The sequence below is a fragment of the Lolium perenne genome, chromosome 3 (assembly GCF_019359855.2).
Source record: "Lolium perenne isolate Kyuss_39 chromosome 3, Kyuss_2.0, whole genome shotgun sequence".
Classification (NCBI taxonomy): domain Eukaryota; kingdom Viridiplantae; phylum Streptophyta; class Magnoliopsida; order Poales; family Poaceae; genus Lolium; species Lolium perenne.
Genome location: NC_067246.2, coordinates 26,143,395 through 26,162,500, shown reverse-complemented (window position 1 = coordinate 26,162,500; position 19,106 = coordinate 26,143,395). Strand labels below are relative to the sequence as shown.

The following is a 19,106-nucleotide window of genomic DNA, read 5'->3' as shown; positions in this document are numbered from 1 at the left end:
AGAATCGAGAGGAAACTAGCAGACCTATAGCATGGGCGATCAATTCAGGGATGATTTCTAAGGGAGGACCATTCCATGGGAGGATTCAAAAAACATTGTGGCCAGCTAAAAAACAAAGATGCCAATTATGATCATGTTTCATGATGAAAAGTTTATGCTGGTAAAGGTGGTTGAAAATGAATGCATACCGGAATGATTGCATCTCCTTCACGAGCCCAATGGTCCCTAAGACCCTAACCAAAATAAATTCTTATTTCCCCATCTTCATAATGCACCCACCAAATATACAAGTATGTATTGAGACAAGCAAATATGAAGTGGTAGATCTAAGGCCGCAATTAGCGGTTTACAAGTTTCATTTTGGTAGTATTATACCCGTAACTGGTATCTTTCTTACTGGGGTGAGCATGCTGCAAAGATGGAATTATAAAGCCCACCTATCTAAAAGAACTTTTGGTGTACAGTTTGTCCGTTTTTCAAATAGTTAGCTAACTGTACGAACTACAAAGACAATATTTTGAAGTGCAAAGCAGGCAATTGAGTCCCCTTTGTAAGAATGTATAGGATTCTAGAGAAAAGAAAACTGCTCTACATAGATTTGTTTACTCCTCGATGTCTGGGTTAAACTGGAAACGATGATGATTATAGTATTGCAAACACTTACTTGCACGGGTGTGCAGCAGCTACAGCAAGGATGGTCAACTCAAAGCAAGATCCAAAAGATCAGCATAAGCTAATTGTTTATTTTTTTGAAACGATGCATAGACTAATAGTAACGTGCAAAGCTACCTGCAGGAGAAGGAAATTCCATGAATTGGAGCTGATGGAAGGGTAAAAGCCTAGCATTATAGTAGCTGAAACATACTAACGTGCAAAGAAGAAATTCCATGGATCGGAGTTGGAGCACAAATGCAAGCGGGTAAAGACATTTCTATGACATGCATGTCAGCAGCTAATTTATCTGAAAAAAAAAAACATTAACAAGCTCACTGATCCCCAAGAACAAGTTAATAAATTTCCCAGCACAGACTCCCATCTCACCAAACTGATGGTCCTAAATCAAAATGGCAGAGGACAAAAACGATGTGCACACAGACACCAAGCAAGCCAAACCCAGATCACGGACCCTATTTTTTTCCTTTAGGGCATCTCCAGCGGGCCGACGCATTTCGGACGTCCGAAATGTCCGTTTGCACCGGCCCGTGGACGCGTTGTGGGCCAGGGCAACCGTTTGCGTCGGGGGTAGCTCCAGCGGTGCGGACGCATATTTTATCCCGGGACAGCGTCAAGGTCGCTAATGGCGTTTTACGTCCCATCGAGGACTGCCGCCGGCGATTAACTGTTCCGCGCGGCGACGATCGTTCCCGCGAGCGCCCAATACATTGGCAAGTTTCGTCGGCGGTTCGCGCGCGCGGGAAACGCCCTGCGCGCCAACGCCGTTTCCCGCCCCGCCGTGGCTATATATGGTGGACACCGGCGGGGGCGACGGGCACACCTCAAGCTACCATCCATCCATGGCCGACCACATGAATTGGGAGCACGTTGTTCAGATGTGCCGCCAGCTCCACCCGGAGGAGGAGGAAGACGAGGTAGCCGCCGCCGGCGTTGAGGCGCAGCAGCTGGACCTGGAGGTGGTGGCGGCGGAGGCGGAGGTCGCGGAGGCGGAGGCGGCAGAGCGCGCGGAAGGGCGCCTCGCAGCGACCAGAGCGGAGATCGCCAACGCCATGGCCGAGCTCGCCGACACCGGAGCCGAGCTCGCGGAGGCGCGGCGGCCATCGCGGCCCTCCGGCCGACGCCGTCATCCACGACATCGCGGACGACGACGTCCCCGTGCCCATGCGCCGAGTGCGCCGGTGACCAGCTCGTTACGCTTGCGTCCTTCGAGTCCCTGGTGGGGACGCCCGCGCCGTCGAGCTTGGGTGGCGGAGGAGGAAGCCCACGGCTATGCGATGGCCATGGTCGGGGGTTAATGTGCTCCGACCTGGACTCGCTCCAGCGTAGGGGCCCTTCTCCCGCGCGGGTCGAGCAGAGAACCGGGAGGCGGAGGTCGCCATCGCCGCCAGGGACGAAGCGTGGCGGCGGCTAGGGCGAGGCCCGCTCGTCGCCGACGTGGCGACGATCCAGTGGCGGTCCAAAGTGAGGAGGACGCGGCGGCGGCGGGGGTCCAGCGGCATGAGGAGAGAGGCCCGGCGGCGGCGGCGGTCCGTGCGGTGGCAGAGGAGGAGGAGGCCCGGCGACAGCCGAAGGCGGCGTCTACCAAGGTGGCCGTTGCGACGGTGACGGCCACGTGGGGACGACTCCCTGGCCGAGGTCTCGAACGCCGCAGCGGGCAGGACGAGATGTCCGTTCGCCGGCGTGCGCGGCGCGCGGAGTGCAAGAAGCGCTCCCGCTTCGACGACGGCGCCCGGCCCATCCGGCGGCCGATAGTAGGGCGCGCGATCGCGAGTAACCGAGGCCGGTGTAGGCCGCGCGACGGCAGTAGGTACGGCCGTTGTAGTTTTAGGTTAACTCGACTAACCATCTCAGTAAAGATGGTCCTTTTGGCCAATCAAAAGTAATGAAAAAATATTTTGCTTACCTAGTCACTGCCGACCGGGCCCGGATGTACCCAACGCGGACATTTTCCGCGACCGCCGAGCGTCCGCGGAGACGCAAACCTGGCGCATATTTGGGCCAGGTTTGCGTCTCCGCGGACGGCCCGGTCACTTTGCGTCGCCCCGCTGGAACAGGCACGCATTTCCGGTCACGGCGGACGAAACTGTCGCTCAGCGACCGTTTGCGTCGCGCCGCTGGAGATGCCCTTAGAGATGCAGCTAAAGCTATGTGCCGCTTACCATATCGGTGCCCAACACAGTGGCTTTGTGGGAAAGTAGTTTTTTTCGTAAATAGAAAAAAGATGAAAAAGAGGCACTACCATAGCAGTGCTACCATGCTGGTGGAGTTGAGATAAAGGTTTCTCGTCATTTCAGTCAACATATTCCCTCACACACGCACGCACGCACACACATGTGAGAGTGAGACCCAGGTACAGCCGGCCTCTCATCAACAAGGCAGTGAGGACTGATGAAGGACCAGAACAGAAAAGGCAGAGGACAAAAGCTGGAACTTAGCTGAGGGCAAGGAAAGCCAAGCACAGTAAAATTAAGCACAAAAGACCATCTCTAGACTTTAGCACAAGGCAGCTTTATTATATCATTGGAGTAGGTTATAATATATTGCTTGCTTTTAGTACAGGGGATTATGATGATAGGGAAGGGGCAGCGGCATGAAAAGGAGTAGCTAATGTTCAGGGAGGAGGGGGGCTTTGGGACAGCCAGGCCTGCAGAGGAGCACCGTTGGGGTATATCTTTTTGACCTGCAGTTGTGGAGCACAGTGAATTGGTGCGTGCAGCTACCAAGAAACTTGGCCCCTGCGACATGAACAAGAAAGCAGAGAACCATTGGGGTATGTGATGGCGTTTTAGCATTCACCTGAATAGACATGCTACAGTAATGTTTTTCTTCAGAGCTTTGATATTTGGGGTGATAACTATCCAGTTATATATTTGTGAAAACAATTTGGGGAATTTTAAAGTTGCTGTGCACGAACATTGTATGAATGCAGTGAAGTGGTGTCATTTCTGTTGCACGATTTTCAGACAAAAGACTCAAGAGCCCAGCTTTAAACTAAGAAAGCCTCAGATGGCTAGCGGTACACAACAAATGCTCCTGGGGATACCAGCTTAGAATGGCAGCTCACAGGAAAGGAGAAAAATAACACCCAAACACTCAAGAGAATGACTACTCCAATCAAGGACATGATTAAGAAATTGCTTTTGTGGTGAAAAGGTTCTGTTTCAGTTAATATAACCTCAAGAAATTAATTCCAGGGAGGTCGCGAAACTACCTCTAAAAACTAAGAACCAAAACAGAAGGCTTGGCGATATAAATCCTCTGATAAGCATCCATATAGGAAATGCTCAAGTCATAATTGCAGATGTACTTACCATATCCAATTGATCAAGGACAACAATCTTCATGAAAGTGCCCCTAGTCTGAAGTTCTGAATTAATAGAACAAACCTCCATGGTTAAAAAGTAATGTCTTTTCTCACCTAAAACCTTAGATGAATCTTCAGTGCATGTTTTAGTTTTGCTTTGTCGCATAAAAGTGGAAAATAAACCAAGTATCTCCACAAAACTAGTCTAAAGCATTAGAAAAAGTAATGATAGGCGTGGAGCCAGCTGAACACAGTACCCATCCAGGAAACTTCAGAACAATATGCTTTTCAGGCCCTACTAATAGCATTTGAACAGTAACAGCAGACTCAAATAATTAAATATTGATTCGGCACCCGAGCTTCCAGATAAGAAGCTTAGCACGGCGAAGCTTATAATACTGTTTGGGTACAGTTAAATATGGCCGAGGCTATAATTGAGGCCAGGTGGATGGATAAATAAGATTAACTACAAGGAGGCACGAGCACTTACCTGCATGATTACACACGAAGCTTCCTTTCCCTGCTCATTCTCTTCCTGAAAGGCGGAACTAAACAAATCCAGGTAAACTGTCAGCATGTTACTCTTCGACAACCCCATAGTCTTTGAGATAAAATATTCCATTTGTTTAATAAATAATTAAATCAACCTTCAACTGTTCTTGCCGATTTCACAATTATGTACGCTGAGAAGGTAACTTCTCATAAAATGTATATATACTAGATAATACAGAGTAATGGGTGCCATTCTGAAAGCCAGATAAGTTCAGTTGCCAACAGGATGCTATGCATATCTATAACCACTCGCCGGCATGTTTTTGTGCACGGTTAGGATGACAATCTGATCCAGCTTGCAAATTAAAAGCAAGCCAGGTTGAGCTGCTTTGGACTGTTCTGGGAAAATTTTAACTTTCTTAACATGCAAGCTGAATCTCTCCAGTGTCCAACCTATCAGACATGGTGTAGTGGAGTGCCAACAGTCATGACAACAAGTTAGTATTATGCTATTAGCGCACTAGTGTGTGCACCTGCAGTACTCCAATCAAAGAGGTAACATCTGATCATGCTTTAATCACCTAAACCAGGATTTTGGAGTTTTAAGACAGCACAGAGAACAAGCATATGACCTTCCAAGTGCATACGTGTACCACCGCAGAAAATAGAAAGTGTAAATCTAGATTTTATCATCCCAGGAATGCCCACATATGCACCCAATCAATAGAAAAAAGAAGGAAGGCAACCTGAGAAGAATAATGCATGTCTCCAATTTGAAACAGCACTATGGACATATATGTTCTCTATATGGAACAATTAATCAAATGATGCTGTTACCTTATCATGAAAGAAGGGAGACAGTTGTTTCAAGCTTCTAATGCTGTAAAAATACAAGTCTGAGTGGCAAAGCCTGACCTTAGTATCCTCAGAAGCAACAACAGGTTGTCAGCAGTAATTAGCGCTCTAGCGCTACTATTATTGATGGAACTCACATATTGAGCAAGTATTTCAAAGAAAGTTCATTGATACCTTAAATAAAAGAGAAGTATGCTAGAGCAAGAATTTCAGTGCATAATTCCCACCTAGGTCTAACCAATTTACAGTTGAATGGATAGAATCATACTCCCTGCCTGTTAAACTAAAATAAACTGCTGAATTCAGAGACCATTTGCTTGCCAAACTGAATACATTAAAATGATATGGCCAAAGATACTCCTCTAAGTACTTGTGCCATGTTACAGAAGATATTCATTGTGGATAACACTACACAACAGAAACTTGTCCGCCATTTGAAGAAAGTGTTATGGATTTGAATTACATGACTGTTGAAGGCCGTTTTATCTCAGCTCAACGTTTGTCATTCTTTCTCTTCCTTGATTGTGCTTTCTGCCATTTTTTCTTAGGCACTAACTTACTCTTGGGCTTTAACTTTAACTCCGGAGAAAATTTGAAATTTGGGTCTCTCATGCGTGCTTGTATATCCTTAAAGAACTGGATATTGAGCTTCTTTGGTCCACCCTCCCGCAGCTCTGCATATTCTGGTCCCGAGACAATGTTCTCAAATGCTCCAATCAGGATATCTATATCAGTGACAACATCAAACACGTTAATGTAGCGTCCATCAGGCCCCTTTTTCAACTTTTTGAGAGCATTTTCTACAGCAAGTTTTCTTGCTTGCTTTCCTGGCGAAAGCTCTGGTGGTTCCTTCTCAGCTTTTAACAGCTCAGAGATTGTGCGGTATTTGGGTGCCTCATCAAATTCAAACACCTTATCAATATATGGATCACTGCGTTCATTGGGGTGTGGCTCGGTAGGGATATCGTTGTCATCGTCCTCTTCACTACCACTCCAGAGATTCATATCGTCTTCATCGCTCTCAGGGCATATACTTCTTAACTCGTCACTGTCGTCGCCATCTACGAGGTTTGCATTTTCCTTGGCTTGCTTCTTCACTTTCTTCATCTCCCTCTCCATTTTTGTGTCATTCTCTTCCTCTTCATCCTCGTCCTCACTGGCTGTCCAGAGGCAGTCCTCCTCGTCAACATTCTCCTGCCAAGCTTTCCTGAACCCTTCATCGCCTGGCCTTCTTTTACCAAACAGATCGTAGTGTGAACGATCATCAGCAAAGAATCGTATTCCTGGAGAAAGATAATGCCTTCAGTAAAATGCATTTGCAGGAAAGCAATTGTACTCAGCAAGGATTCGGTACGAATTCATTCATCAACATGAAGAATGACATCGAGTGGAACTTTTAATAGATCATGATACCATTTAGTGTGATAGTACCATAGCAAGCATATCTTCCATACAACAAGTGAAAAGATACAAAACCACCAGACTCGTAGAGAGTAACATCATATGCATTGACTAAAAGAATGGCAACATAGTACTCTCGCTATTTCATATGATCAAGAGACATATTGCTTCCGATATAAAGACCCTGCTATTCAGCATATAGTTCAGAAAGTACCATATCCGCTAAGTGCCTTAGTAATTCACAAACACCAGAAATTTACAACATATGCAAAATTGAATAATTTATGATTTCACCGGTAGCTGCACAGGTGATCAGTTACCGCATAAGCAACATGGGAACCGTATATTTCTCATGTGCCTTGCTCAGAAAAATTATCATAGTGTTGAGTTATCTTCAGAGTTCAGACACATAGGTTACAAAACACTAGAACATATCATGCGTCACTGCGAGGTATGAGAAAGTTCAGATAGCATTTGCAGGTGGTGGTGACACAATAAGAGCAGGGAATTCATCTTATAATCAGAGGGAGGGAGGGAGCGGGGCAGGGACGGACTGAATTCGGAGAAGCCGCACCTTGGGGAGCCCAGACCGGGGGACATGACGCCGGACCAAGGGTTCGGCGGCGCGTGACGGCGAGAGCCGGAGAGGGGCGGTGCGCGGGGCAGCGGGCACCGAGGCGGAGGAGGGGGGAGAGGTGGCGGGCGAGGAGGCGGCGAGCCATGGGCGGGAGGCGGGGTGGGGTGGTGCTAGTGCGCTACCATGAGGCGACCATGGAGGTTGGGCAGGGAGACTGACGGGAGAAGGGAGAAGAAGGCCTGATTGGTGATGGACGATCGGCCTGATGTTGTTCAAATGCGGCCCAACTAACACTGCACTTTACAAACTCTTTATTTACCCTAACATAAAAAAAAACTACACCTAAACCAAGGAAAAAAAATCTACACCTAAACTCGATAGTTTTGTACTCTAGAAACCTTATGGTGTACTGGTTAGACTGGTATACTTTAGAATATTTTACTATGTTTTGTAGATATTTAAGAACACCATGGTACATTAAGATATGATGTTGTGTATTCACTTGGATTTATGGTGAAGCCCATCCTATTAAATTGTTATCTTGTATAGTGTGAACTAACTGAATAAAAATAATAATTGACAATGAAATCTAATTTAAAAAATATTTGTAATGATAACTAGCAATATGTTATAAATATGTATCTTCATATGTGGATGCGTGATTATGTTATTAAGTTTGTTATTTATGTATGAAATTTATGATAGTATTACGAATGAAGTGTTGCTAAAAAATTGCATACATTGCGTGTTAAAATTGATTATATAGAAGTAAAAAAGTTTAGCATAAATGGGTGTGGGAACAATTGAATTTAGCTCACCAACAGCGACATAAATAGATAGGCCGCTCTTATAATATCAAATAATTTTTTTCTAAATGTAGTCATCGAAATGGTCGCAAATAGAATTCTGTGTAATGTAATCATTAATGATAGTGATTTCTAGGGAATGGAGTTTTGGCACCCGGGTCTATATGATCATGTTGTTGTGCTCTGAAATTGTTGAGTTGCTTTGAAATGAATGTGCTACGTTTGTTTTCGTTTGAATTGAACCACAGATATGAAATTGGTCTCATTGGCTCATATGTCTCTTTGGATCGGGTAGCCCAGCGATCGAAATTTTGTTTTTTCAACTAAATTCACCAAAAAAGTAAGTCATGAGACAAAGTGGTCATACAGACAATAAAAATAGTGGTTCAAAATACGGCTAATTTAGTCAATCACAAAGTACGCATAAACAATAGCTAATAAAGTTGCAAAAGAAACATAAGTTCGGATAAAATGAAGCAACCTATGATAGATGTGGGTGAACACACGTCACATGATCCGGTTCTCCTCCGGAAGCAACTTGGTCACGACCTCCATCCTTTGGACCTCTGCTGTTGACAAGGGATTAACTTGTCAATGCCTACAGATTGTAGACTAGGATTTCGTTGGATGTAGAGGGCAAGTAGATCTTGAAGGTTTCAGCCGAAAAGTACTCGACGATATAAAAGCTAGGGTTTGTAAGACAATGATTCGATCCTTTCTTTGTCCCTCGACTCCCCCTTATATAGGAGGCGGAGCCGAGGGATTCGTGATACACAAGTTTACAGAGTCCGGGAGGGTTTCTAACCCATCCCGCAAGATTACAAACGAGGACTCCTATTATAACTCTAGCTTTCCTTAACAGTATCTTGGGCTTCCGAATCTTCTTATTCTTCGGGTCGTGGGCCTTCAGTAAACCCCGGGTACCATCTTCGGCAGGCCCATTAGGTATGCCTATGTCAGTAGCCCCCGAGATTTTGCTTGAATCGCAGAGTCAGGGAAAATCTCCAGCTTTATATTTATTCGACAACTCTGAATTTTTGCACATATCTTTGCATACAAATTTCTATATTGTACAGGGATAATGGTAGTTGGGGCTAGTTCATCTGACGGATCAGGTACTAGTTAACTGCTTTAGTAGCAATCCGCAAAAACCTACTTCAAAATCACATCCCTGGACAAGATTTCGGGATACTGGTGTAAACTTCGACAGGTGCCGCTTAAGGTCTTACCATTCTGTCGAGTCCCAGTCATATTTATCGGGTACCTAACGCGTCCGTTAGGATTTTTCTTCGTATCTGTTGATACGGAAAAAAGTAGCAAACCGACGTCAGAGGCGGCGCTACGCCGCACAGAACAGATCTGGGGTCTTACCTTCGCAAATTTTGCGGCATTCAGAGATTTATTCGCAACTTCGGCGCTCGGAGAATATATTGTCGAGTGCTTTATTCGGCTGTTGGAATAGCACATTTTATTGAGTCAACGAATGACTTATATTGCTCTCCCGATGGGAGTATATGTAGAGTTATTTTAACTCGAAATATACTCTCTTGTACTTCTATCTCTTTTTTTTCTTTCAATTTCATCAGGCACGCGAACAGCGTTCCCGATGGGAGTAGCCCCCGAGGCTACAGCCAAGGACTTGTACTTGGGTGTAGGCTCCACGTTTTATGCCGCTATATTTTCTTTTTCTCCCGAAATCTTTAAATCTCTCGGGAGCGCGAACAGCGCTCCCGATGGGAGTAGCCCCCGAGGCTATGAGCAAATATTTTGTATTTGATCATAGGCTCATACCATTTTTATTTTGTCTTTCTCGAACTTTTCATTTTTTCCAAAGTAGCCCCCGAGCATTTGGGCAAAAACTTGTATTTGATCAAAGGCTCTCGAAATAATCTTGTGTTGTCGATATTTTCACCATGCTCCTTAGTATGGTTTTTCTTTTTGCCTTAATGACGTCATTGCTGATGATAGCCACGATTTACTGTATTGGAAACATGCGAAAACCGCTTTTCTCACTGCCTCGTGGGTCCAAAATCCCCTCTTTGATGGACACGTCGTGCAAGTGGGGGACACACGTCTCCGCTTTTACTGGCACATGTACTGCAGGACCTGTAATTTCTCGTCATGATGAAATTACCTTTTTACCCCTGGACTACGTGTATAGCATCTGGTCCACCACTTATTCATCCAACGGTGCGTCGTTTCACCGCACCTGCATATAAGGTCATCGTCTTGCTCAATCAATACTTCCCCCCGCGCCGCACTTCTGTTCCTTTGCAAAAAATCCTCCATTGCTCTCATCGCTTTGTGTGCTCCTCCGAGGGTGTTCTGTTCTGCTCCATTCTGGTAGAAATCATCATCCTCGTGACACATCCAGCACCGCGCTCCAAAAAAATCCCCAATGGCCACCGAAGATTTGGAGTGGGAGAGATCCAAGATCTCCAGCCAGGATATGAACTTGCTGAAGAAGCTGGGATTCGCCAAGAAAAAGGATGCGCTTCGCTTCCCCCACGAGGAGAGCTACCCATCTCCTCCAATGGAGTACCGGGTTAGTTTCGTCGATCATCTCATCCGCGGTCTTTCCCCTCCTATCCATGAGTTTCTTCGCGGTCTTCTCTATGTTTATGGGCTTTAGCTTCACCAGCTGACGCCCAATTCTATCTTGCACGTGTCGATTTTTATCACATTGTGCGAATGCTTCCTCGGAGTCCATCCTAATTGGGCTTTGTGGAAACGCATTTTCTGCCTCCGCCGCAATGGCTCCCACGGCGTCGCCTATAATATTGGCGGAGTCGTTATCTGTGTTCGCTCGGACGTTGATTACTTCGACGTCAAATTCCCTGATTCCGTCCAAGGGTGGCGCAAGAAATGGCTGTATGTGCATGAAGAAAGCTCTGATTCAGTAGAGTACAACATTGCCCCCTTCGACGGAAAAACCAAAATTCTTCGCCGCCGCTCCTGGGATGCCGAAGCCACTGAAGAAGAGAAATTGGCGACAGAGGCGCTGATGACTCGCATTCGTGAGCTTCAGAGTACCCGTGGCAAGGAGCTGTCGGGTATCTAAATCACAGCCTACTTCTTTAGGATTAGAATGCAGCCTCTGCAAGCTCGAAAAAATCCCCTTTGGATGTATGCTGGTGATGAAGACGTCGAGAGGCTCTCCACAGATCTTCCTGCAAAGGACTTGGAGAAGCCAATTCGACGAATTTCCAAGCTTAACAAGAAGGACACCGTTCCATCTTCTTGCAAAGTTAAGCCATTTTGTAACGCCAATCCTCTTCCCGAGGTAATTGTTCTTCTTAACTATTATGCCGTCTTCCCAAATTACTTCTATTGACCACTTTATTGGTATAGAAATATAACTGTCTTGCCGATATTCGTTATATTCCACAGGGTCACCTTACTTTAACTTCTCTTACTCCCCTTCCCGAGGGCGGGGAAGTCGAAGAAATGGCTATTGTCACCGACGACAACCAGGGTGCTTCTCGCCCTTAAAGTGGAGTCGGGGGTTCCCAGAAATCCGCGGCTTCTCTTGAAAAAGAGAATGAAACGGAGGTTACTTCGTCGACACGCTCATCTATTCCTGCTGCTTCTCCGAAAGGCAAGAGGAAAAGAGATGAAACTATTGACTCTGGCGCCTCCAAAGCCGATACTTCCCGTGCCGAAAAGATTGTGCCCGATGCCGGGGAGAAGGCTTTGGGTCTTTATGATGCTGCTCTTATCAGCTCGTAAGTTTTTTTTATGCACTGTATTTGTCCCTTGTCGATACTTTTCCGAATTGTTTTCTCATCTTGTCGCTGAATTTATTATATTAGCGATGAAGAAGAAGATGTGCCCATTGACGCGACTGCTCGAACGAGCACGTCCCATACTTTGGTTATCTCGGAAGCTCATCCTGATGGTGATGAAACTTCGCCTCCCCAACAAAACCTGGAACATCCAACTCCAGCTGTGAGCCCCCGGGCCCCTTCTCCGAAGAGAGCCAGGTTGGAATCGACCAAGGAACCAGCCATACTATCTGGTTGTTCCTCGACTCCTTTGATGGAAGAGGTAAGCTGTTTTTCTTTTGTTCTGTATTGATTTTACTATTTTGAACTTTCCGCCCTTTTCGCTTCTCGATGTCGAGTTTTTCTTCTTCTTATATTGATCTTTCGACATGATGATTTCTTCAGCCTTTTATGAAAGAGCTCATCCGCTTTGGTACCCAATTTATCGGGTACCGCGATTATGCTGTCCAGCTCAAAGGTGCCTTCTGTTTCCTTGTCAAATATATTCTGTCGCTATTTTTGCTGCAGTTCTTTTACTCGCCTGTTTTATACTGGCAGAGAAATTTGTGGAAGCCAGCAAACGTGCTGACGCTCTTGCTGCTAAATTGGAGCAAAGTGAAACGGCACGCATGAAAGCTGAAGCTGATGCTGCTACCGTCGAAGATCTTCAAAAGAAACTTGACGACGCAAAAAGGCTCTAGAAGAAAATGTAGCTCAGCATGCTGCCCGCGAGGAAGAAATCCTTGGTCGACTAGAGTCACAGAGTCGACGTTTTGTTAGTAAGTGTCCACACCCTTGTTGCTTTCTTGCGTCGTTTTTGTTTCTTCTTCTTGCTTGACCAACTATCTTTTTATTTTACTCAGGGAAAACAAACCAAGAATATGAGCTGGAGAGCCCTGATGTCTACGGGTGCTTCTATTCTTGTAGACAGTGTTGGGCCTCCAAGAGCAGAGGTTTGTAGAACAGCAGCAAGTTTCCCTTAAGTGGATCACCCAAGGTTTATCGAACTCAGGGAGGAAGAGGTCAAAGATATCCCTCTCAAGCAACCCTGCAACCACAAAGCAAGAAGTCTCTTGTGTCCCCAACACACCTAATAGGTGCACTAGTTCGGCGAAGAGATAGTGAAATACAAGTGGTATGAATGAATATGAGCAGTAGTACGGCGCCAGAAAAGTGCTTGTTGGCGTGCAGTTGATGGTAGTAATATTGCAGGAAGTAAATATGCAGTAGAACAGTAAACAAGCGGCGATAGCAGTATTTAGGAACAAGGCCTAGGGATCATACTTTCACTAGTGGACACTCTCAACATTGATCACATAACAGAATAAATAAATAGATGCTAGACTCTACACCCTCTTGTTGGATGATGAACACCACTAACTGTGTAGGATTACACGAACCCTCAATGTCGGAGTTAACAAGCTCCACAATATTCAATGTTCATGTTTAAGTAACCTTAGAGTGCATGACAGATCAACATAACCAAACCAAGTACTAACATAGCATGCACACTATCACCTTCACACTACGAAAGGAGGAATAGATCACATCAATACTATCATAGCAATAGTTAACTTCATAATCTACAAGAGATCACAATCATAGCCTACGCCAAGTACTACACGATGCACACACTGTCACCATTACACCGTGCAGGAGGAATAAACTACTTTAATAACATCACTAGAGTAGCACACAGATAAATTGTGATACAAAACACATTGCAATCATAAAGAGATATAAATAAGCACTTCACTATGCCATTCATAACAGTGAATAAGTATTCTGTGAAATATAGCCTAAGAGACCCACACGGTGCACACACTGTCACCTTTACACACGTGGGACAAGGAGTCTCCGGAGATCACATAAGTAAAATCCACTTGACTAGCATAATGACATCTAGATTACAAGCATCATCATATGAATCTCAATCATGTAAGGCGGCTCATGAGATTATTGTATTGAAGTACATAGGAGAGAGATGAACCACATAGCTACCGGTACAGCCCCGAGCCTCGATGGAGAACTACTCCCTCCTCATGGGAGACAGCAGCGTTGATGAAGATGGCGGTGGTGTCGATGGAGAAGCCTTCCGGGGGCACTTCCCCATCCCGGCGGAGTGCCGGAACAGAGACTCCTGTCCCCCAGATCTTGGCTTCGCGATGGCGGCGGCTCTGGAAGGTTTCTCGTACCGTGGCTTTTTCCGTAACGTGTTTTAGGTCAGGGACCTTTATATAGGCGAAGAGGCGACGTCAGAAGGTCAACGAGGCGATGACACAACAGGGGGCGTGGGCCCCCCCTTGGCCGCGCCGGCCTACTGTTTGGTGGGCCTGTGGCCCCCCTCTGGCGGCTCTCGGGTGTTCTGGAAGCTTCATGCAATCCTAAGATGCTGGGCGTTGATTTCGTCCGATTCCGAGAATATTTCCTTACTAGGATTTCTGAAACCAAAAACAGCAGAAAACAACAACTGGCCCTTCGGCATCTCGTCAATAGGTTAGTTCCGGAAAACGCATAAATATGACATAAAGTATGCATAAAACATGTAGATATCATCAATAATGTGGCATGGAACATAAGAAATTATCGATACGTCGGAGACGTATCAGCATCCCCAAGCTTAGTTCCTGCTCGTCCCGAGCAGCTAAACGATAACAAAGATAATTTCTGGAGTGACATGCCATCATAACCTTGATCATACTATTGTAAGCATATGTAATGAATGCAGCGATCAAAACAATGGTAATGACATGAGTAAACAAATGAATCATAAAGCAAAGACTTTTCATGAATAGTACTTCAAGACAAGCATCAATAAGTCTTGCATAAGAGTTAACTCATAAAGCAATAAATTAAAGTAAAGGTATTGAATCAACACAAAGGAAGATTAAGTTTCAGCGGTTGCTTTCAACTTATAACATGTATATCTCATGGACAGTGTCAATGTAAAGTAGTATAACAAGTGCAATATGCAAGTATGTAGGAATCAATGCACAGTTCACACAAGTGTTTGCTTCTTGAGATGGAGAGAGATAGGTGAACTGACTCAATATAAAAGTAAAAGAAAGGCCCTTCGCAGAGGGAAGCAGGGATTAAATCATGTGCTAGAGCTTTTTAAGTTTTGAAATCATATAGAGAGCATAAAAGTAAAATTTTGAGAGGTGTTTGTTGTTATCAACGAATGGTAGCGGGTACTCTAACTACCTTATCAACCAGACTTTCAAGAGCGGCTCCCATGAAGGACGTTATCTCTACCAGCAAGGTAGATCATCCCTCTTCTCTTTTGTTTACACATGTACTTTAGTTTAGTTTTTATCTTTTTATTTTTTTTAGATGACACTTGATGCGTGTGGTTGGCACGTCCGTTGGGAACCCCAAGAGGAAGGTGTGATGCGCACAGCGGCAAGTTTCCCTCAGTAAGAAACCAAGGTTTAATCGGACCAGTAGGAGTCAAGAAGCACGTTGAAGGTTGATGGCGGCGAGATGTAGTGCGGCGTAACACCAGAGATTCCGGCGCCAACGTGGAACCTGCACAACACAACCAAAGTACTTTGCCCCAACGAAACAGTGAGGTTGTCAATCTCACCGGCTTGCTGTAACAAAGAGTTAACCGTATTGTGTGGAAGATGATTGTTTGCAGAAAACAGTAGAACAAGTATTGCAGTAGATTGTATTTCAGTAAAGAGAATTGGACCGGGGTCCACAGTTCACTAGAGGTGTCTCTCCCATAAGATAAACAGCATGTTGGGTGAACAAATTACAGTTGGGCAATTGACAAATAAAGAGAGCATGACCATGCACATACATATCATGATGAGTATAGTGAGATTTAATTGGGCATTACGACAAAGTACATAGACCGCCATCCAACCGCATCTATGCCTAAAAAGTCCACCTTCAAAGTTATCATCCGAACCCTCCAGTATTAAGTTGCAAAGCAACAGACAGCTTGCATTAAGTATGGTGCGTAATGTAATCAACAACTACATCCTTAGACATAGCATCAATGTTTTATCCCTAGTGGCAACAGCACAACACAACCTTAGAACTTTCTCACCGTCCCGGTGTCAATGCAGGCATGAACCCACTATCGAGCATAAGTACTCCCTCTTGGAGTTACAAGCATCTACTTGGCCAGAGCATCTACTAGTAACGGAAAGCATGCAAGATCATAAACAACACGTAGATATAACTTTGATAATCAACATAACAAGTATTCTCTATTCATCGGATCCCAACAAACGCAACATATAGAATTACAGATAGATGATCTTGATCATGTTAGGCAGCTCACAAGATCCGACAATGATAGCACAATGGGGAGAAGACAACCATCTAGCTACAGCTATGGACCCATAGTCCAGGGGTAGATTACTCACTCATCACTCCGGAGGCGACCATGGCGGTGTAGAGTCCTCCGGGAGATGATTCCCCTCTCCGGCAGGGTGCCGGAGGCGATCTCCTGGATCCCCCGAGATGGGATCGGCGGTGGCGGCGTCTCAGTAAGGTTTTCCGTATCGTGGCTCTCGGTACTGGGGGTTTCGTCACGGAGGCTATTTGTAGGCGGAAGGGCAGGTCAAGAGGCGGCACGGGGGGCCCACACCATAGGCCGGCGCGGCCAGGGGTGGGGCCGCGCCGCCCTAGGGTTTGGCCACCCCGTGGCCCCTCTTCGTCTCTCCTTCGGACTTCTGGAAGCTTCGTGGAAAAATAGGCCCCTGGGCTTTGATTTCGTCCAATTCCGAGAATATTTCGTTACTAGGATTTCTGAAACCAAAAACAGCAGAAACAAAGAATCGGCACTTCGGCATCTTGTTAATAGGTTAGTTCCAGAAAATGCACGAATATGACATAAAGTGTGCATAAAACATGTAGATAACATCAATAATGTGGCATGGATCATAAGAAATTATCGATACGTCGGAGACGTATCAGCATCCCCAAGCTTAGTTCTGCTCGTCCCGAGCAGGTAAAACGATAACACAGATAATTTCTGGAGTGACATGCCATCATAATCTTGATCATACTATTTGTAAAGCATATGTAGTGAATGCAGCGATCAAAACAATGTACATGACATGAGTAAACAAGTGAATCATAAAGCAAAGACTTTTCATGAATAGAACTTCAAGACAAGCATCAATAAGTCTTGCATAAGAGTTAACTCATAAAGCAATAAATTATAGTAAAGGCATTGAAGCAACACAAAGGAAGATTAAGTTTCAGCGGTTGCTTTCAACTTATAACATGTATATCTCATGGATATTGTCAACATAGAGTAATATAATAAGTGCAATAAGCAAGTATGTAGGAATCAATGCATAGTTCACACAAGTATTTGCTTCTTGAGGTGGAGAGAAATAGGTGAACTGACTCAACATTGAAAAGTAAAAGAATGGTCCTCCATAGAGGAAAAGCATCGATTGCTATATTTGTGCTAGAGCTTTGATTTTGAAAACATGAAACAATTTTGTCAACGGTAGTAATAAAGCATATGCATTATGTAAATTATATCTTATAAGTTGCAAGCCTCATGCATAGTGTACTAATAGTGCCCGCACCTTGTCCTAATTAGCTTGGACTACCGGATCATCACAATGCACTGTTTTTACCAAGTGTCACAAAGGGGTACCTCTATGCCGCCTGTACAAAGGTCTAAGGAGAAAGCTCGCATTGGATTTCTCGCTATTGATTATTCTTCAACTTAGACATCCATACCGGGACAACATAGACAACAGATAATGGACTCCTCTTTTATGCATAAGCATGTAACAACAATTAATAATTTTCTCATTTGAGATTGAGGATATATGTCCAAAACTGAAACTTCCACCATGGATCATGGCTTTAGTTAGCGGCCCAATGTTCTTCTCTAACATATGCATGCTTAACCATAAGGTGGTAGATCTCTCTTACTTCAGACAAGACGGACATGCATAGCAACTCACATGAAATTCAACAACGAGTAGTTGATGGCGTCCCCAGTGAACATGGTTATCGCACAACAAGCAACTTAATAAGAGATAAAGTGCATAATTACATATTCAATACCACAATAGTTTTTAAGCTATTTGTCCCATGAGCTATATATTGCAAAGGTGAATGATGGAATTTTAAAGGTAGCACTCAAGCAATATACTTTGGAATGGCGGAAAATACCATGTAGTAGGTAGGTATGGTGGACACAAATGGCATAGTGGTTGGCTCAAGTATTTTGGATGCATGAGAAGTATTCCCTCTCGATACAAGGTTTAGGCTAGCAAGGTTTATTTGAAACAAACACAAGGATGAACCGGTGCAGAAAAACTCACATAAAAGACATATTGAAAACATTATAAGACTCTACACCGTCTTCCTTGTTGTTCAAACTCAATACTAGAAATTATCTAGACCTTAGAGAAACCAAATATGCAAACCAAATTTTAGCATGCTCTATGTATTTCTTCATTAATAGGTGCAAAGCATATGATGCAAGAGCTTAATGATGACCCACAAGTATAGGGGATCGCAACAGTCTTCGAGGGAAGTAAAACCCAATTTATTGATTCGACACAAGGGGAGACAAAGAACACTTGGAAGCCTTAACAACGGAGTTGTCAATTCAGTTGCACCTGGAAACAGACTTGCTCGCAAGGGTTTATCAGTAGTAACAGGTTTATAGCAGTAGCAGTAGTGAAATAACAGTAGCAGAGTAACAGAGACAGCAGTAGTGATTTTAGTAAACAGCAGGATTAAAATACTGTAGGCACGGGGACGGATGACGGGCGTTGCATGGATGAGAGAAACTCATGTAACAATCATAGCAGGGCATTTGCAGATAATAATAAAACAGTGTCCAAGTACAAAGCAATCAATAGGCATGTGTTCCATATATAGTCGTGCGTGCTCGCAATGAGAAACTTGCACAACATCTTTTGTCCTACCAGCCGGTGGCAGCCGGGCCTCAAGGGAAACTACTGGATATTAAGGTACTCCTTTTAATAAAGTACCGGAGCAAAGCATTAACACTCCGTGAACACATGTGATCCTCACATCGCTACCATCCCCTCCGGTTGTCCCAATTCTTGTCACTTCGGGGCCATTGGTTCCGGACAGCGACATGTGTATACAACTTATAGGTAAGACCATAAACAATGATTATCTTCATGAAACAATAACATGTTCAGATCTGAGATCATGGCACTCGGGCCCTAGTGACAAGCATTAAGCATAACAAGTTGCAACAATATCATCAA

The 19,106-nt window shown here is 44.6% G+C and overlaps 1 protein-coding gene across 1 annotated transcript; it reads right to left on the bottom strand.

Annotated features, from left to right (window-relative positions):
- Positions 1-5,477: 5,477 nt before the first annotated feature.
- Positions 5,478-7,462, bottom strand: LOC127340997 (uncharacterized). Its single transcript, XM_051366766.2, has 2 exons — positions 7,302-7,462; positions 5,478-6,609 (listed from the first exon to the last, which is right to left on the bottom strand). The coding sequence occupies exons 1-2, from the start codon at positions 7,447-7,449 to the stop codon at positions 5,819-5,821; spliced, it is 939 nt and encodes a 312-aa protein (XP_051222726.1). The 5' UTR covers positions 7,450-7,462; the 3' UTR covers positions 5,478-5,818.
- Between the last annotated feature and the right edge of the window lie 11,644 nt (positions 7,463-19,106).

Bases quoted from the DNA above. Each gene is read 5' to 3' on its own strand.
- LOC127340997 (XM_051366766.2), bottom strand. From the start codon at position 7,449: ATGGCTCGCCGCCTCCTCGCCCGCCACCTCTCCCCCCTCCTCCGCCTC. The intron at 6,610-7,301 runs GTGCGGCTTCTC...ATCTTTCTCCAG, and splicing joins CCCGGTCTGGGCTCCCCAAG to GAATACGATTCTTTGCTGAT.